A 21,077-nucleotide genomic window follows, 5' to 3' on the forward strand; every position below is an offset into this window, starting at 1 on the left:
CAGTATAGATCAACAATGATCCCTTGGATGGATTTTATTTGTTTTGTGTAATGTATGTTTAGTTAACATGATGAATAAAATTGAATTGAAATAAAAAATTGAGAAAAAAAGAAAGAGAATTGTTTCAACAAAATAAGAGGGATGAGATAGTACCCATCAAAAAAAGAAAATGGGGAACAATATGTATTATATAACAACCTATGGCTGCATTCCACTCAGTGTCAGAAAAGCAGAAGTTAAATGTCCAAGTTGAATTTGCACCAGTGAAGAAAAAGAAGAGAGAATTAACGAAATCATAATAAATTGCACAAAATCTCATTCAATCCAAGGTTGCCCTTGCACAGTTCACACAAGCAAATGGAAAACTGGCACATGCTCACTTAGGCTTGTGATGGTTTAGGTTATGTTAATCTTGTAAGCTGCATAAAAATTCTTGCAGAATTGTTTTGCAGAGTCCACAAATGTCTCACACATATTCTGAATATGTGCTACTTCTCCAGCAGGATAAAAATGGCATCAGAAAAGGAGACTTGTGTTTGTTGGATATGTTTTGAAGTTACTTATTTTTGACACTCTCAGTAAATGTGGCCCTAAGTTCCATTCTAAATATAGTGCTTGTCTTAGTGGGTCAACCCCTCTTATTTTGTTGAAACAATTTACGAACTCCTCTGCATGTTTGCAAGGCAATCACCAAATGTTATTTCAATTTTTCCCTTCTTTTTTACATGACACAGATGGATGGCTGCAGAAATTCAAGAAAAGATACAGCCTGACTTTTCAGATACTATGTGGAGAAAGTACAGCTCTTGATACAACTGTCACTAGTAAATGAAAAAGAAGGTAAGCTAAAATCATTGATTATTGACATCACTGCAAAATGTTCTGATGAAGCAAACAAAAATAAGTGATTTTTTTTGGAAATTGTGAAATGAATTGCGAGTGTCTAGTTCATTTTTCATTTCCTGCTTTTTTTCCCCCCCACCATCTCTCCCATTTACGAACTTTTGATTTTATGAACTAATTATCAAGTCCGTATAGGTCTATAAAAATGAGTGGCAAAAGAATATCTTTGCATACCTGATATGGGTATTTAAAGCTGTAGGTAGGCAGTGCAGTTGTTCCTTATTTCTCTTTGAAAATTTAAATGTTTGAAATTTATTTTTAAATAGAATTTTTAAGGTAATAACATTACAATAGATTTGGCTATCTTTCCCCTCCTTTCAGTCATTTCCTCACATTTTGGGGGTGGGGAGCAGACCCCCAAGTACTCCCTCTCGCAACAGCCTTGTTTACATGACAGCTATAACTATCATACTTGCCATAGAAGTGAAGGTGAAGTGGTTTTTTTTTCAGTCACAAGTATAATAATAGATTCCTTTATGAAAGAAACATGTTATCATTTTCCACAATGTTTCATGTCATTTGCATATTCTGAAAGTTATTTATGACCCCCAAAACATAATGATAAAATTAAAATTCACTCCAATCTGCCTCATAATTTTATTCATTACGAATGTAAAACTCCAAAATTTTAATTTCAATTTGAAAGTTATTCATTTAAATACATGCAGCATTCAAGTGACTATCTAATTTTCTTATATTGCATAAACTGGAATGGAATATAGTTTAACTAAAAATAATGAAGGTTTACCAACATCTACTTTTCATTGGTAAAAAAAATAGGCACATTATACACATAATGAAACTTTTGAAAAAAAAAATAAAGAAGCCGAACTTGGCATATCAAATTTCATCGTTTTTCACACTGTAGAATTTTAGAAAAAAAAGTAGTTTTCAGTATCCAGTTTTTTTCATATGATATTCATTTTCAGTTTCGTTTTTTATATACCAAACATATTCATGAAAGTGAACTTGTTCACTTACACATTTCGTAAAATGAAGTAATAAGAACAAAGAAAGAAATCTTTAATGTTTTTGAAGTTAACGCAATAGCGAAAAAATTGGATAAGTTATTTTCATTCAAACTTCGATTGAATTTTGCTATGCGAACTTGCGTTAGTGCACCTACTACATTTTACGAATGTCAGTCGGCTTTAACCACATATCTGTGAATTTTCCCGCCAAAAACAATACATAATCAGGGTATGTGACCATATGACTCGCATTTCTGTTTCAAGTGACCTAAGATTCATGTGACCATTCGAGTGACCATACGTTCGATATTTACCAGGACAGTCCCGGTTTTTTCAGTTTTTCTGGCTGGCCCGACTTTTTTGCAAAAATGTCCTGGTTTTTAACGTATTTTCAACGAAGCCAACTAGACCTTTATTCTTCAAATCAACGATTAAAATTATCTTCCCAACTCACAAATCCCATTACGATAATTACTACAAATAAGAATATTTATTTCACATATTTGTCATTTTTTTAATTACTGCAATTTGAAGTGGTGCTTCGTTTTCCTCGATTGGCGACTTTTCTGTAATTTTAGCAGGAGTTGGTGACTGCCACTGAGCTATAAGGAAAGGTTTACTTATAGCTCAGTGGTGACTGCTTACTTTTGGCATCGTTTTAGCGATTATTGATCATGTCCCTTATTTCGAGGCCCAATTTCACATATTTTTCTCTTGGAAATAAGTTCAGCCTATTCATTGTAGATACGGGTCATTTGTATGAAAAACTCAAGATGACTAAAATCACAGAAAAATAAGTAATCTGTGTGAGGGATCCCAATGTTCTGTATTTTTTTGTGGAAAAAAATATGGGCAGCGGAATCAAAAATGTGTAAAAAAAGCAATCGTAATCGGATGGTGCTGTTTACATGACGTCACATGATAACTTAATACTGACCAATAAGAATTTATTTGTGTGTTTGATTGTAGCTAAGGCAACTCTAGTATTGGACGGAGTCAGTGTCTTCCATCTTAGCGCAGCAAAACCAGTTTTTTGTTGGAAGTGACGTATAATCGGTAAAAAAAAGCGACATAGGGAACGGCGATTGGTTGTTACGGCAATACTGACGTCAAATTTTGCACTAATATGGTTTATAAGCCAGCTTCGGTTTTTAAGGGCTCTAGTTTCTAGCTCATATCTAAACCTTGATCGATGATGTAATAACGAAGAAGGTATGATGTAAATGTTGGAATGGCGTATTATAGTTAGAAAACTGCTGAGATGATTTGAGATGGCGGTGATGAAATCAATAGAAAAGACTCATTTGTTTGGTTTTTTTCTTCAATAATGGAACTATCGATGGGTATTCAAGGATGGAATTGATGTAAGTTAAGGTATTTGAATGAACCCTTGCCGCATTTGTGCTTAAAGTGTGCTGATCATATTTGAGCCTTTAAAACAAATACCAAGTCTATTCACAAAAAATACTTTATTTCAAAAAATTTTATTTTTACCGAATATCATTTTGACTATTGTATTGAGATTTTATACATTTGTCATGGAATGCAAGAGATCTTTTTCTTTAGCAAAATAAGTTTTCGAACTTACTATTTTTGTTTAGTCCCGTTGTAAATTCGATCCCATTTAAACCATGTGAAAACTATCAAATTCAAGTTATCTAGTTTGAATCTGGCAAATGGTTTTTATGTCAGTAGTGTGTGATCATTAAAGCAGATGAAACCAGGTCTGCAGCTACAAGGGAACAGGTGAATGTGATGCGCTGGGTGGAAGGGGGCACCGAATTCACAATTTTACCAGTTTTCTTTAACATTACTCAGGTAGTAACATTATAGCAGATGAAACCAGGTCTGCAGCTACAAGGGAACAGGTGAATGTGGTGCACTGGGTGGAAGGGGGCACCGAATTCACAATTTTACCAGTTTTCTTTAACATTACTCAGGGGTGCCAAAAAAAAGAAAAACGCGCTTGTCCCGGCTGAGCAAGGAGCTAGTTGCTGTCGTGGATACAACCTAAGGCGCGGTAGCATCAGTCGTGGGTGATATTTTAGGGAAGTTTATTATATATTTTTTTATACATGGCGTCCCATAAAGTCGTAAATAGTTTGAAAATTTATTTGGATGTGGTTTGCGAAAAAGTTATTCTCACATGGCGAGATTTTTTAGTACAGAAAAAATTAGCTTAAATTTTTGTGAATATATCAAGCTGCACGAAAGCAAATCACTGGAAATATGCAAATCAGAGTCTTACAAAATGCAGGGTGTACGATAAGCAGCTCATTTCTAAATTTTCCTGTTACTGGTACTTACATAAGGTTTTCATTGTGATGTTAATGTCATTGATGGATAGAGCAATATTGGTGAAGTTTTTTATCTCAGCCACTAATTGCCTGCTGAAGTTTTACAAATGTTTCGTGCACCAAAGAGATTGAAAGAAACTTCAGGTCCAATCACTTCTGCGAGACTTTCGTGCAGCACCCTCTATCAACAAAAATTTAAGCTGAATTTTTTTTTCTGTACCAAAATAATCCCTTTCATGAAAATAAGTTTTTCACAAATTGCATACAAATATAAATTTAAATATTTAAATTCATAAAAATGAAATGAATATGAATTTTTTAACTATTTTTGAATTTATGGGACGCCCTCGATATATGAAATGGATAAACTTAATTTCAAATTATATATATATACACAGGGTGTTGGCTATCGACCGCCCGATAATTATTTACACACGATTTCTTGTGAAAAACTGATATAGAAAAGTGTTTTCAGTTTTTTGATTTGACCCATAATTAATGAGTTATAACGCTTTAAAAATTGATTACATCACTACATAATCCTGCCAAATTCACCAAACGTATAACTTGGCATTTTTAAATCTGATAACCTTATCCACCTTTACGTGGACCGTATATGAAAGCTGTTCCTGCATTTTTAATTGGGTTGCTGTATTTTAGTAATATGATATCCATACTTTTTATGGGCATCTTTTTCTCACCCACCTCATTAGGCATTTTGCCTGTTGTGGCCTTGCATTTGTATATAAGAGAAATTGAGAAAAGTAAGCAAACCAGTTTTTTTCCTCTTGTGTGCATGCCCTTCTGAAATTTTTATGCTCTTGTTATTACAATTTTCTCAGATTGCAGTTTTATATGTGAGATTAAAAAAAAACTACTGCCCTGAAATTTTATAGAAATGTTTACGTGATATTAAAATGAACTTCACATTTAGAAATCAACCTATGGGAAGTATTTTTTCAAAAAATGTTGAATTCTCTCTCAAATTTTTGAAACTTATAAATTTTTTCAAACATTGAAAATTCATAAAATTCTAACAAATGATCAGATATCAAAGTTTGAGGCTCATTTTACTAACACATGTCGTATAAATATTCTTACAAAATTTCAGAAACTTTTTGTGCTGTAGTTTTTTTATCTTAAAAAATGGATGAGCTGAAAAATTGCAATTTGAGAAAATTGCGTATAAAGTGTTTTTTTTTCTTGTTTATGTTTATGCTATAATTCATTAATTTTTAATTTCATTTTAAAAAACATATTAACCCAATTCACACTAAATTTTTTGCATTTGATTTCCGATTGAATGAAATATTTTTTAAAGTTCTATTTGAAAAATCAACTTCTTGGGGGGTTCATGACATCTCTTAAATGAATAAAGTATCGCTAACAGTTTTGACATACGATTTTTCCAGTTCTGATTAAGAACTTTTGGAAGATTTGCATGTTCCATCATTGCTTTTGATTGTAATTCTGCAACATAATTAACTTGATTAACACAATAAGCTTGTTGAATGAAATCGATCACAGTTACAAATTGTCACAATGAAGTCTAACAAATAAAGTTCTAAATTTTTATGGCATCTAATTTATGTTACGAGTGTGTGTATGAAACAATATTTAGAAGAACAAACAGTAAAAAATGGCTTTCATTTTGAAAATTGGGAGCTAGGGAAAGGGGCATGATTTTTCGGAAAAAATCCTAAGAAGCTTAATTTATGACATCTCAAAGGGGCAGCAAAATTAGTACTGCCTAGGACAGCGAATGCCCACAGTCCGTCTCTGCTAAGAGTTGCCCAGGGCAACTTGTCCTTTATAAATAAACCCGCTGAAAAAAATGAAAAGTTCTTCAAAATTTTTCTGGTAAAAATGTGAATTTCTTAAAATTTCAGCGAGATCAAAATCAATTGCCATCATAAGGTAATTTGAAAATCTTCTTTGCAACATGTATCAATCTGTATGAAAATGTGACTCGGTGAATAATAAATAGAAAAAATCTGAAACCACTAATTATTGAATGTGTGAATTAATAAAATAATTTGTTTGATCAAAAGTTTCTGACAGTCATTATTCTACTGTTCCTACCAGTCATCTTCGTCAAGCCACCATTTTTAATTCCTTCATTGCAGCTTTTTGCGCGCAACAGTTTCCCTAAAGGTTCAGAATTTCTTAAAAAATATTGACCTGTTTTACTGACCAACATGTGATCTAATTCGAAAGATGGTATAAAAAAGATTGTGCTGTAAACACTATGCACTGTATGCATATCCCCTCCAAAGTTTTCACTAAACAGTGAAGGAGACCAAATTACCACATTTTGGCGAAAAAGTGTTGATTTGGTTAAAAAAATGCCAAATAGATCTCATTTAAAAGCTTTCACATAACAAGGTTATGATATCGCACTACATTGAAAGAAAAAGCGCCAATCGTGAAAGAAGGTCAAACTTTTCTTCTAACGGGATTGAATGTGGCAACCCACAAATTGGCATAGTTGCTCAAGAAGTGGTAACTCACTGCTGGCAAAGAAATTTACTTTCGTTAGGTGTTTGACATGTAACTGGCCATTAGAAAAATGACACGTCACAAAAATTCAAAACGTTATAACTACCTTAATATATGTCTGATCCCAAAATGGAAAACACTTTTCTGTATTAGTTTTTTACAAGGAATTGCAAGTGTAAAATTATTGGGTGGTTGGTAGTTACCACCCTGTATAGTCCATAAATGGCTCTCACATTAGGGAAACTGATAAATTGTAGTCCTGGGGAGGATATTGTTTTGTTTTTCTATCTAATTTACCAGAAAGGGAATAGCTTCATAATGTAGGATCCCGATCTCCAAGGGAGTTTGCAAGATCTATCTTTGCAGAGGGCATACTGGGTTTGGAGTTGCACAAGGAATTTCTCTACGATTATGTACGCACTGGAGGGGGGGGGGGCATGATATTGTCATAGACTCTCTATAATCCGGTTGTATGTTAATCTGGTGTTTTGTAGGTGGATATTCTTCGAGAATATATATATAGAAGAGGAAAACATGTAACTGTATATTTGTGCACAGATATTTATATTTAAATGGGCTTTTTCAATTAACGTCTACTGTATATGCATTTATATCTGATCAGTTCCCTCAGTCATGTACTATGGACGCATTTCCCCCATTTCTCCACCCACATTTAAAATATCTTTAAATCAAAAGAAAATTGAGATCAAGATCACATATAAAAATGATATTTCAATTTATTCAAAAAAATATGAAGTATTTTTAATTATCTTGTGGGGAGGCATTATGGAGCCTCTATACTGCCTTGCCTCTGCCTATCTTGACAAGTGCGTCGCTGTAGTTTTATAGTGTCAATTGAAATGCCTTTAAGATAAGAACAGGCCCGTCATTTCAACTTTTTCCCGGGGGAAATCCAAAAGTTTCCAAGAGTGAAACGGATGTAACCAAAAAACTGCCGACAAAGAACATAAAAAATGACTGAAAAATTAAACTGAATTTGGGAATACCTGCAACTCCAAAGCATAAAGTTTTGCATGGTTCTGCAGCATGTCTCTGCTGACTGGAAATGCTCTGCGGTAAAAACTCCCATAATAATGTTTTATACACTTTTCTTAAAATTCTAGATTTTCTGCAGCAGCATTGATTGTTCAGTGACGTATGTCACAGATTTTGACATTCTGCTTTGGGGCCCCTGCAATGAGAAAGACTCATAGGCGCAGATAGACTTGAAACTCTGAGGGTCATGATGTCAATTTATTGCATATACATTATATTAGTTGGCTCCGCCATTGACTCGGGTGGTGTGGGGGGGGGGGGCTCCCCTGTATAGTGTTCCCTTTATTCATAAGATATACTATTGGGACTTTGGTGACATTTAAATAAGAAGGAATAAAACAGATGGCAGAAGTGTTTTCGACCTGTGGGTGCTCCACTTGATCTTTATATAGGTGAATTCTGATGGCCCAGACTATTGTTACAAAATACTGTGGAGGCTCGAGCACCCACTGCAGCTCAGCTCTGTTATGTTATATTCGCTCGATACTAAAAATATCAAAAGACTTAAACGAAACTTCAAGAAAGGATTCGAGTCGATTAGAATTTTTAAAGTTTTACATCGTCCCGAGTGAAGCGAAACTTACAAGATAGTACTCCTGGAGCGGGAGCCAATCAGCGTGCTGGATGAGATCTACGTCACGGAAAGTTTCCAGAAACCTAGACCACCCGACCCCTTCCAAGTGAAAGTGGACCTCGTTCATCTAAGGAATGTCCGAGGGGGCCATGTGGTCAAACTTCCGTTCCCACGATCCGTGAGAAAATTCCCTTTCACCAGCCGAGAAGAAAAAGAACAGCACCTGCACTTTATGTACAATATGTAGCCATCTAAAACAATAATATAATTTACATAAAGTATGTGTTATGACTTTGATCATAACAGCTCCGACTCCATTGGATGTCACTTATCCAGAGGATTCCAAAATTTGTATGATGTAAGCATTTCATGGCACATAATATACTGTAAATATTAAAGAATGAAAATTTTCAGACTTAAATGAAATATTTCTTAATAATCTTTCGTATAAAAAGTTGTAGCCTAATTATTAAATCAATTTAAAACAACTCAAAATTGTTTCCTTTGTGTCTCTCAACTTTATTGCATTTTTATCTACTCAAAATCTTAGTTTACTTTGACCAGTTGAGTGTTCAGATCTCTGGTTTGAATGAAAGGAAAGGAGCTGCAAAAAATAAATATGCCACAGATGTGGACGAAACATTTGGAGTAGAAATGTTCTCTGAACCATGGCTCTTTAGTTTTTAACCATTCTATTAAAAATACAAGCCTCAAAATCAGCTATATTAGTGAAACAACTTTTAGCTAGAAAATATGTAGTTTTTTACATGATAATGTGTTTAAACATTATGAGTGTGCAATATGTTTTTTTGAAACTTTCTCGGCAATAACCTATACCATGAGTGTGTTACAGGAGTGAGACTCCATTGATTGAACCAGGAAGATATACCATCACTAGGGATACGTAAATTTTGTATTTATGAAATAACCGCGATAAATATGAAATTTACAAGACAAATGCGAAATTTGCCGAATAAATGCTGAAATTGATTTTTTTACTACTTTTTCGCGAAATCTAGGTAATTTACACTTTTTAAAGTTGAAAGTCGTAATTTTGCTCAGTACTTGTGAGCGTGCTTGAAAGGGAAATCACAAGCATCACTTTTTTCCCCCTTTGGCTTTGTGTTAGATGTAAATACAGTCAAGTTTGGTTACAACATAGCCCTTGGTGATTCGAGAAGTGTATGTAATAACCGACGTGTATGTTATAGGGAAGTATTGAAATTAGATTACGTAGCAATGATATATATGCATTATTGAGATTGGCGTGGAAAAAATAAGCTTATGCCTCACATAATTGAAATATAATATAGCATGAATATAGTTTTTTATTGGTACCTGGAAATTTATTTAGAAAACAAGATAATATACAACAACATGCAGATATTTTTTGAAATGTTAGTGAATTTTTTGAGTTTATGCTGATAGTTTTTCCCTTTGAAGTTGACAGTATTGTACATTTAAAAAAATTCAGAAAAAAAATATTCATGAATTCACCAAATAATAATACACTTGAATTAGCTACCAGTCTCAACTTGAATTGAGACCACAAATAAAAAAAAAGATCACAAAGTTATAAAAACAAGTAAAAATTCCATATAATTCGAAAAGCATAGACGATACAATTCTGCACATGAAGACAGGACTTTTTTTTTATTAAATGTCAAAAACTTTATTGCCAAAATAGTTATATTTATTATCGACAGGTGGCGCTAAAATTTGTCAATTATAATATTCAGTGCTATCTGTTGAGTAGGAAGTTTAACTATTCCATCCATGTATTTTCGCGTTTATTGAAAAAATTTAGGTCTAAGATATATCACCCGTATATATAAGGAATGTTGTCCATAAAAGGCTGTGTTTTTGACTATATATTCCTGGGATTTTTTTTGCAGTATTATATCTGGATTATTTTTTTTTGGTTTGTTATATTCACAGCGTATGTTGTAAGCAGAGTATAACAGAGATAAAAAAGTATAGACGTGAATGGGTCAAATTTTAAGGATTTCACAACTGTATTTTTTATCCACCAGTTATAAGTGTACCCGACTGTATATGCAACTTTTTTGAATTTTGGAAAATGATGCTATAAAAAGCATTTGAAAAATAAGGTTAAATTAACAGAAAATAGAGATACTTTTTTTTAAATGCGAAATTTTTGATTTAAAGCGTTTCATTTATTAGAGTTGTTTTTCGTGTGTGTGCGAACGAAAGTGAATTTTTTTTCATTTGGAATTCGTTATTGTTAATGAATGCAAAATTTCTGATTAAAAAAACTTTTTTTGCGAAATTTACGTATCCCTAACCATCACAAATTTCAGTATATATTTCTCTTTTGTAGGAATTGAAGTTTAAAAAAAACAAAGGTCTGAATGGATATCACTGAATTAAACCGAGGAAAACGATTATTACCAAGTTGGATGGTGCACAACATTGAACGTTTACATACTTATACAGATTTTGAGCAATATGCATCGTCTCCTCCTGAAACTGAAAGTTTCATTCCAGAGCATACTGGGGAATCAGATATTCCCTCTTTTGAATTTTCAGGTATAGTTTTAGCTTTTTACAAAAGATGTTGCCACCTGTGTATGGAAAAAATTAAAAGTATCTAGCAGAGTTTTATATAATATGTTATGGCCAATGTGTCAGAAGTTTAGGCATTTTTTGTAGTGGTTGACCAGTTCCTGGCCGATTTGTAAAGTGGCTGGACTTTGCGTAATTTAGCATTACATTTTGCTTAATATGTGACCAATCATTCTGTCAAGCACAGAATTTTCCTATGAAGCATAGGTGGAGATAGAGCTGAAAAACTGGAGGGCGCATGATGATGATGATGATGTCAATTCATATATACACATATACATTAGATCAGACGACTTCACCTTTGATGCTGGGGGATGCCTTCCGTATCTCCGCCCATGCTATCAAGATGTTAGAAATTGACAACTTTTATGCAAAAAGGATAAAGGGAAGCTTATTTGATTGAAGTGTAATTTTCTCTTGTGTTTCGATTTTCTGCCACTTGTCCAGTAAACCTGGGTCATCTGGAGATATTTCATTGTGTCATATCCATGTTTTTAAGATTGGGTGAACAAAAAAGTGACTATATGTTAAGTCATTTTAAGGAATGCCTTTTTTCTGAATTTTCCTTCTTTTTGCCCTCTTGTCCCAGCCTTACCTTTTTTCTGAGTTTGTGCCCGTTTCGGTTAAATAATTTGAACCCTTTAATTGGCAAGTATAGACATATCCAGGAGAGGGAAATTTTGAGGGATTGTATTGAGTAAATTACGTACACTAAATATCATTTCATGACAAAAAAGTCTCAATATTAAAAACAACATGGGATATTACACTTCAGGGGACACTATTTATGATTTATGTGAATTTGAATAGTATAGAAGTGTCAATTTGTTTGCAGACTTACTTTTATATCATTTTTGAAAAATTCACAGCATTATCTTTTTCCACTCATGGTATTTCCCTCCAAAATGCAAGGGTCAAAAATCGTTTTTGCTTTTCTTGCTAAAAAACACAAGATGTGTATTACACATGCCTCGTGTAATTACCAGCAGAATGGCTGAAATTACACAATGTGTAATTTTAGCCATTCTTTCGGTAATTATAGAAACTTCATGAACAGTTCACAAGTGAAAATTGAATGTTTAGGAATTGCTTAGAAGAGCATCGTATCAAAATAAGCTCAAAATTTACCTTTCTTGAATTTACCTTTACTTGAAAAATATAAGAAACTCTTGTTGTGCGTTTTAGATCAGCATTGCCAAATAATGGGTTAACACTGCCCATGTCTTTAAGAATCTAGTAAAAATGTGACACCTTGTAGTGTGTGGTCATGAGGAAACAGTTATAGGTGCATATATGTAGATTTTTGCATTAGATCAACAATGATCCCCCTAAAAGACTGGCCATTAAATTTCAAGAAGCTGTCATAAATGATTTTTTTTCCTTTATAGAGATTTTTCGATAAGGCATGTATTGGTAATCTTAATCAGATTCTGATCACACTGATTCTACCGGTTTCTTTCACTTTGCAGGACATACCAATGATCATACACCAGATGTGATTCATATTCCAGAAAACACCAATCAAATATCATCTTCACTGAGCAGCACACTTCAGCAAGAGAAAAGGATAGCAAATAGCTGTATTACACTGCCCAAACATCCATCAGTTGTTGATGCCATCAAATTTGAAGATATAATCTATTCTTCACCTGATGTCACACCATGTGCAACACCAGAATCTTCACCAATGCCTCAACGAAAAATAAGTTGGAAATCTGAAAATACTGTTCAAGCAAATCCAAAAAAATGGTTTTATATTGATCACACCATTGGTAAAAAGTACAAGGATCCTAGAGCAGTTGGTATTGGTTCAGCTAATCAAAAGGAAATTAACATCAAACCTTTTAAAAATGAGCATGATAATAGAAAGAGTAAAGGTTCCTGCAATTCTCATCCCAATAGTACAATTAAACTTGCAATTTCTAATTTTGACATAAATGCTATCAGTCCATCATCATGGTAATTGATGTGAGTGTACTATGTTTTTGTGATTCTCAGAAAACAATAAAAAATTTTCTTCATTTTTGGTTGTAAAATTTTGGCTGTGCAATTTCGCGTCAGGGAGAGTTAGGGGAGCTGTGTTAACAGCACGTTGTGAGTCTCCCGCCCTGATTATAGTGTTCTGCAGCCCTCCATATTACTCAAAATGTGTCTCCTAAAGTGGGTGATGGAACGGTGCGGTGGAAGCTATTGGTTCTTGACCTTTACAATCCTGCTACCTGGTTGAATTATTTTTAAGTGGAAGGCCTGGATATAAACATGACTGATGAATTAATAATGGTTCGGCAGTTGAAAAGCCCTGATTTAAAGTGTACAAGCATGCAAGGGACAAACTGTGCAAGCATGTCAATGATCAAAAGAGTGACTAAGAAAGTGTGCAAGCATGTGAGTGACTTGAGACCAGTGCCATCTTAATGCATGGGCTCAGGGGAAGTGCAGATAGGGCTCCATGATAATGAGATATGGGGTAAGATTTTTTAGGAAAAGCATGTAAATATTGATAAGCAGGGGCCTCGGGAAAAATCACTTTGGCCAAGGCCCATAATGCGCTTAAGACTGACCTGCCTGAGATGGGCGTATTTACTGGGTGGTGCAAAGTGGGCTGTAGCCTATAATGGAAGAATGATAGGTCAAAAATAGGAGGAGGAGGGGCGGCAAAACCATAAATTCGCCTCTGGGAAGAAAGGGAGCGTTTTCATCATTGATCATTTTTGTCGCACCACTGTCATTTTCTGCACACGAGGGCTAATTAGACTGGGCAGGGCCGTCTTAAGAACATCATGGGGCCCCCGGGCCAAGTAGTTTTTCTGAGGCCCTTCCAGGTAAATTCTAGAAAATTTCAACCAGATCACATTTTTGTGAGGCCCCCGGGTGGGCCCATGCGTTAAGACGGGACTGAGACCGGGACCTACAATTTATTGCCGATTCCGAACGGCAGCCTTTTTTTATCTCGCCGAGAAGTTGGCGCGCTTACCCCTCGGTGTGGGACTCCCTGCGGTAGCAATCCCTTTTCTGTGATCATCAGGAAAGTTTCTGACAAGAAAGAATCGAGTATCAAACTCGCGACATCTCTAAATATCCTTTAGCACTTTAGGAGAGAACCAACAAAAAAGAGGAAAAACCATGGAATTCCTAACGCATTTCGATACACAATGGGTGCCATCTTCAGAGGATAATTATGCCATTACCACGTTAAACAGGGATCCCACTTGGGTTGGTTGCCAACTCCCGGTTTCTCAGTGGGAAAGAAATAAGTCTGTTATCAAACGCCGTAGCCAGAACCTGAGCAGACGCATTTTTTTCCAGTGAGAAACCGGGAGTGAAGATTTGGTAACCAACCCAAGTGGGAATCCCGGTCAGCGTAATGGTGGTTATATTGATCTTCTTAAAACGATTCCCATTTTTTGTGTCGAAATGCGTTAGGAATTTCGCGGTGTCCCTTTATTTGCTTTTTTCTTTGGTTTCTTTTGAGATAGTTGGAATAATTCCAAATTACCTCAAAACCAATCCCTCTAAGTTTTGGTACTTCTTCCGTCCGAAATTAACTGGCACCTCAAAACCTCAACTAAAGACGTCTTTTCTCCTGCGGATATCGCCACTGAATTCAATTTAGCCTTCTGCTCCGTTTCCTCATTGGATCCCACTCCCCTATAATACTCATTCTCACCGACTCTATTTACAACTCTAACCCTATCTTTATCTCTAGGGAGGGCATCATTAAATTACTGAAAAAACTCAAACCTCGCTCTTTGGGTCCGGATGGAATCCCTAACTATATTCTCAAATTCTGTGCTGAAGAAATCGCTGACTATCTTTTGATCATTTTCAATGTCTCTCTAAATTCCTCCATTCTACCCTCTCACTGGAAAACAAACAAAATCATTCCAATCCATAAATCTGGGCCTCTTACTGATCCCCTCAATTTCAGACCTATTGCAATCACCTCATCTTGCTGTAAAATTCTTGAACACATTATAGCAAAGTAAATCCGCGCCCATCTTGACTCCATAAAATTTTTCTTCCCTTGTCAGCATGACTTTAGACCAGTGTTTCCCAAACTTATTCAGCCCATCGCCCCCTTTTCAAAAACAAAATTTCTCATCAGTGAAAGATGCAGTGACAAATTTTCGATTTTTTTTGCATCATTGTTTTCCTGAAACATTTCTAGTTTAAAAAGGGTTAAAAATTCTAAAATAATTACAATTAAAAAAATTACAGTAAACTGCATTGCAAAACAAAAAAATTAAATTTGTGAATTATAAACATATGCATATAGCACAAAACATATGCATTTAGTTGCATTTATTCTGGTCAAAGTAATATTCGCATCACACAAAAAATATCCATTAATGTTAAAATTATTAAAAAATACAGACGCAAAACTACAATTGTTACTTAGTTTTAATAAAAATAATTTTATTATTGATAGATGGTTTTCTAAGTGTGATCATTGTCGCTTGGTTTTACTAAGCAGCGTTCTCAAATCCTCACAATTGAATATCTGTAAGTGATTTCGAGTTTTGTCGAAAGATTTGTGACTGCATTGAAACGTCTTGCAAATGAAAAATGTTCAGTTATATTAGAACTTCTCAATAACGGACACTGACGGCAGGGCCGTCTTGAGAGCATTTCTGAGGTCCCTCTTTTCTTCAGGAGCCCATGCGTTAAGATGGCACTGACTCGCGAGACCGAAAATTTTTGCCGCTAACGAGGAGCGTCCGTTAATGGATAGTAAAAAAAAAAACAGTCTCACATCCGGAGTCCCGTTGACGTAATTCAAAAAAGTATTTGGTAACTGGAGGTATCTGCTAAAAACGGGGAGTGTCCGTTATGACCGCTGTGGTGGTCGAGTGGTCATAGTGACGGACTCGCGTCGTGAGGTCCCGGGTTCGACCCCCACCGTCACCACAGTGGTGGTCGGCTGAAGTTGGTTTTCTGTGGTTCCCAACTTCAAGGCGTGAATGCGAGCCACAATCTCCCCTTAAAAAAGTTTCGCCACAGAGAGCAACACACCTACAAACAAGCACAAATTCAATCATAACACATCACTCAATTCACTTCTGAAATATAGATGGCGGCACTGAAAAATCAAACACAACATACGCATTCAGACTGTTAGGTACACACACGGTTACACTTCCGGCATAATTTAATTAATAATAAGTTCCGGTGAATGCATACAACTTCGTTGATGATAAAATTCAGCCAATCCTTATTATTCAAGTTCGAACAAAGCCACTTTCAACACGGCTTAATTAAAAATTATATATATTTATTTATTTATTTAATATGGAATTGATGCAAACTACTCGGCGGTTTTGATTTTATAGTGACCGTCTTAGAAATATGCGCACATGGCTAATTAGAATTAGTGTTGTTGTAACGCACTAAATACGCAATCGTATTCACACACTAATACAAATACAACACCACAACAGGCAAAATGCCCAACGAGGTGGCTGAGAAAAAGATGCCCATAAAAATATGGATGTCATATATTTCAAAAATACAGCAACCCAATTAAAAATACAATTAACAAAAATTATCAACAATATATACACATGATAAAATATTATACAATGCCCATAAAGAATACATATGGTTGTCTTATTCCAAGTATGGATAGCTTCTCGATTTACCCCAACATGTTTATCATATTTCTTTTTAAACGTGTCAATTGTGTTACAATTTACTACCTCCAGGGGTAAGCTATTCCATGTGTTAACAACCTCGTTAGAGAAAACTTCCCTGCGACACCATAACCTTGCATTGTCCCTCACCAATCGATACTGGTATCCCCTTGTAAAAGCAGTCGATTGGCGGTGTACTAAAAGTTCATGGTCCATCCTATCCATCCCATTGAAAATTTTGAACACTTCGATCATATCTCCTCGACACCTGCGTTCATCCAATGTGAACATATTCAAAAAATGAAGTCTCTCTTCATAACTCAAGCCCTGTGTGCCAATAAGGACACGCGTAGCTCTTCTCTGCACCCCTTCAACCAAGTCTATGTCCCTCTGTAGGTATGGTCTCCAAAACCTTACAGCATACTCCAGTCCAGGACGAACTAAGCCTCGAAAAAGCGGAAGAATAACTTTAGGAGAACGCGAAGAGACTTTTTTGAAAATGAGACCAAGCATTCTATTCGCTTTTTTGACCACCGCTGAACAATGTTCAGAAAACCTAAGCCGCTCGTCAATGAGAATTCCCAAATCGGTGACCCTAATTGCATCCGGGATAGTGACACCATTCAACTCGTAAGAGAACCGTGGGTTGTTCGAACCAGAATGAGCGACCATGCACTTATCAACGCTAAACGTCATACTCCATTCATTTGCCCATGCTGCAATCCTGTTTAGACTGGTCTGGAGCGACTCCCTATCGCTTTGATTCCCGATTACCCCCATTAACTTCACATCATCTGCGAATTTGCTAGTAATCCCATCGATACCCTGATCGAGTTTATCGAAAAAAAAGTATGGGGCCAAGGACACTTCCTTGAGGAACTCCGCTTGTGACGTCTGTCCAACCAGAGAATTCCCCGTTCAACATAACTCGCTGCGACCTATCTCTTAACCACGATTCTATCCAATTCAGCAAGTTGCCCCCAATTCCAATCTCGTGTAAACGCTTCAAGAGTTTACCATGTTGGACCCGATCGAATGCATTCTGGAAATCAAGGTAAACAACATCTACATTTTTGCCCTCACCCAACGCCTTCATCACGTGATCATAGAAGCAAAGGAGGTTAGTTACACATGACTTCCCCTTCCTGAACCCATGCTGATTATCCGACAATACATTATTCTCGTCTATCCACTTCACAAACTGCCTTTTGATGATAATTTCCAAAATTTTCGAGAGGGAGCTCGTCAAACTCACTGGACGATAATTGGACACAGCTTCTCTACTACCCTTCTTAAATATCGGAACAACATTAGCAAGTTTACAATCCCATGGGACGATACCCTCAGCAACACTACTCCTGTATATCTATGTGACTGGACCCAACAATTCATTAGCACATTCCCTGAGGACTCTGGGATAGATATCATCTGGTCCTGGTGCTTTGCTTGCACATACATTTCTTAGAAGATTTAGGACCTCCACGTCTTCTACTTCAATATCGTTGAGGGTTTTATTACCCCATGCAACACCCGTATATCGAATATCATTATCTCCATTAAAAACCGACGCGAAAAAGTCATTGAAAGCATTACACATGCCAACATTGCTCTCTAACCTAGAGCCTCCTATCGAGAGTGGGCCAACTGTCCCATTACATCCATTATTGACATATCGAAAAAATGATTTTGGGTCAGAGCCAATGTTATCTGCCAACCTAGATTCAACTTCCTTTTTACTATCCCTTATCGCTTTCCTCACCAGTCTTCTTTTATCAGTAAACAATGATAGGTCACGTCGTCCACTTTTATACTCTCTGAATGCTCTTTTCTTTTCAAGATAAAGGTTCCGCACGCTCTCCGTGAACCATAGAGGGTGCGATGTACAAACACGCTTTTTTCGAACAAAGGGTATGACGTCGTGCAAAACAGAGGACAGCTTCGTACTAAATTCTACCCATTGACTTACCACCCCTACTGATTCCAACCGGTCTTTGAAAACTTCCGCTAACCTTCCTCTCAAAACATCAAAGTTAGTTCTCCGAAAAGTTAGTTCTCTCTGAAGCATGGGTCGGCAACCAAATTTACCTGGTAATCTACTGCTTTATGACTTTTCCCCTTCGAAGTTTCAAAATTTAATCGTTAAAATAAATTCATTTTTGAAATTATCGATCTTGGGAGCTCGTGAGACATTCATTGGTGTTTTTGGTTTGTTAACCAAGTAAATTCTGAAACGAACTCGAACACAAGTATTTTTTGTTATATTACCTTATTTTCTGTCATGTTATTTCCGGTGTGAACGGTTGCATAGGAGAAAATGGAGTTTCTCACCAAGAAATATAATGAATGAATAAAAAAAGAAGACATCTGATATTTTATTTAGATAATTTCCTATACAAAACATTATCCCGGCATTATATTCGCTGGGTAAACAAAACATTTGGACTCAAGTCACAGAGGCTCTAATTCCTGCCTTGCCCAGGTCCTCTTCGTGTCGAAGTCGGACTCTGCCTAGCTGCCATTTATTTTTCAAATCGCCAGAGTTACTGCGATATTATATAGGTCCATATTTTAAGAAAATGTAATTTTACATTATTTCACAAGCGCAGGTCTCTTACTTCTTTCTTGATTAAAACTGACACTCTCTCTCCCTCTGTTTTCTTTTACATATAATTCTGAATGACATAATTATTCTAAATATTTACCATTGTTTTATGAACATATCTGAAATCTCGTTAGATTGCAATGAAATTCAACCCTTTCAGTTCAAACATATTAAAAGGAAAAAAATTCGGATGAAACCACGCTAATTAAACGTAAAAATACTTTCAGAGAGATATGATTGATAATATAATTATATTATCGAATAATACTATTAATATAGAACGCAAAAAACCAACTATGTTCACTAAAAATACCCAGAAATTCATTGACGTTTATTTCCGTGTATTTTTAACGAATATCATGGTTTTTGCGTTTTACATTGCTGAAAATGTAATTCCATCATACTACTAAAATACTAAGATGCTTAAGAATGAGTCGATTTCGAATTGAGTAGAATCACTCTTGAAAGGTCGTGCGAAAATGCATCGTTTTCTTTCAAGGAAAAACACTACATAAGTCACCGTAAAAAAAATTGCAAGTCAGAAAAATAAATTTTAATAAATTTTCTACTAAACCGACACCATCGTGAGAAGAAATTTCTATCATCCGATGCTGAAGAAGCGTGTATCGCCCCATCCGTATATTCTTTGCAATATGCTAAGGAGAAACGATGATTGCTTTCGGAGATAGTACCAAAATTTCTCTTTTATCCTTATTGTCATAATCAGTGCGGTTACGGATAGCGCTCTTGATAAGCATTAATTATTTAATAGATAGCATAGGCACCGAAACCTAAGAGTTGAGGCCCTCTTCCCCAATAAAATTTTTAAGGGAGTGCTGAGGCCCCCCCCCCCCCCGCGCAATTAATTTGTAAAAATAAAATGCAATGCACGTTCTCTCTGTCCTGCGTATACGCTTGAGTCTCGTGTATACGGGACGACAAGCAACTTTATGCCTTCTCCCCTCCAAAATTTTTTTCATGTCGGTGCCTCTGACAGATAGTACTGCCCAAGTGCCTTACTCAAGTCATGAAAATCGGTCAATATAAGAGGATTTAGTAACATCAAAATTTTGATGAAAAAAAAATACATTATTTTACTTAGGGTGTGGATTCAACACAAACACATCATCTTCCGCATTACATTCATTTCTTTTCGGACACCATCGAAATTACAAATACAAACACAAATGTCACAAGAGGCAAATTGCCTAACGTGGTGGCTGAAGCTGATATGTATGTTTGAACCATGAAATGGAGGTCCATCCGTTGTGTAACAAATACTTTAGATATGTGACTTTTTTTGCACGAAAATTCAAGATTGCTTGTCTGTAATTCATATTTTGGTATTTCCACACACGTTATCTTTGGGTTTAAGTAATTCACGAACTTGAACGAATACATTATAGAAAATTTTCTATTACGGCATTTCCTCAAAGTGAGCGTCGGAGTTCCTAGTGGTGTCGTGACGAGCTGTTGACCATTGATGTTTGCGTCTGTTCCTAAACGGTTCTTTTATAAAAAAAAAAAAAACCAGCATACACAAAAGACCATAGCCGTAGGTGAATGAACAGTGATGCTAAAATCATGCTCCCCCCACCCGCATCCTGCCGCAGGGTCCCGAGGCTAGGTTCTTTGGTGGGCCACAATCTGTATTGAATTTATAATGTGAAAAAAAAAATGACGAGAATCGTCTCGGGGCCCTGAAACCAGAACGCTGATACCAGCTGCACTTTTTTGGGGGACGATAGCTCCAATAATGAACAGTCATTAGCAAAACCAGTCATTCCCAGATGGTGTTGAAATCTGCGACAGAAGCTTTTATCGATCAATTACAGTTACAATACAACTGGAATGTACCGCGCATATTCAAGGAGGGAAAAACACTTTAGCTCTGCTTCCTTCTGAACAGATGAAACAAGTACAACTACTGTGGGCACAATATTCTTAGTCTTGTTTTTT

At 35.8% G+C, this 21,077-nt stretch overlaps 2 protein-coding genes across 4 annotated transcripts in view; one reads left to right on the plus strand and one right to left on the minus strand.

Annotated features, from left to right (window-relative positions):
• LOC149085443 (baculoviral IAP repeat-containing protein 7-B-like) overlaps positions 1-2,049 on the minus strand; it is a 34,448-nt gene extending 32,399 nt beyond the window's left edge. For both annotated transcript variants that reach the window (XM_089233453.1, XM_089233451.1), the window contains exon 1: positions 1,885-2,049. The gene's annotated coding sequence lies outside the window, so the exon portion shown is untranslated. The remainder of the gene's footprint in view (positions 1-1,884) is intronic.
• Positions 2,050-2,864: 815 nt separating this feature from the next.
• Positions 2,865-12,907, plus strand: LOC149085444 (uncharacterized). Of its 2 annotated transcripts, none has more exons than XM_089233454.1 (3): positions 2,865-3,238; positions 10,642-10,850; positions 12,356-12,907. In XM_089233454.1, the coding sequence occupies exons 2-3, from the start codon at positions 10,673-10,675 to the stop codon at positions 12,847-12,849; spliced, it is 672 nt and encodes a 223-aa protein (XP_089089580.1). In that variant the 5' UTR covers positions 2,865-3,238; positions 10,642-10,672; the 3' UTR covers positions 12,850-12,907. The 2 variants fall into 2 exon arrangements, with proteins under 2 accessions (XP_089089580.1, XP_089089581.1); XM_089233455.1 differs by having other exon boundaries at positions 2,906-3,248.
• Positions 12,908-21,077: the final 8,170 nt, after the last annotated feature.

Source organism: Pholcus phalangioides, unplaced genomic scaffold (genome assembly GCF_987345545.1).
Source record: "Pholcus phalangioides strain wild (caught in Gottingen) unplaced genomic scaffold, Ppha-v1.0 ptg000007l_1, whole genome shotgun sequence".
Taxonomy (NCBI): domain Eukaryota; kingdom Metazoa; phylum Arthropoda; class Arachnida; order Araneae; family Pholcidae; genus Pholcus; species Pholcus phalangioides.

Coding starts and splice junctions, on each gene's coding strand:
- LOC149085444 (XM_089233454.1), top strand. CDS start 10,673: ATGGATATCACTGAATTAAACCGAGGAAAACGATTATTACCAAGTTGG. Junction 10,851..12,355: donor TCCCTCTTTTGAATTTTCAG/GTATAGTTTTAG, acceptor TTCACTTTGCAG/GACATACCAATGATCATACA.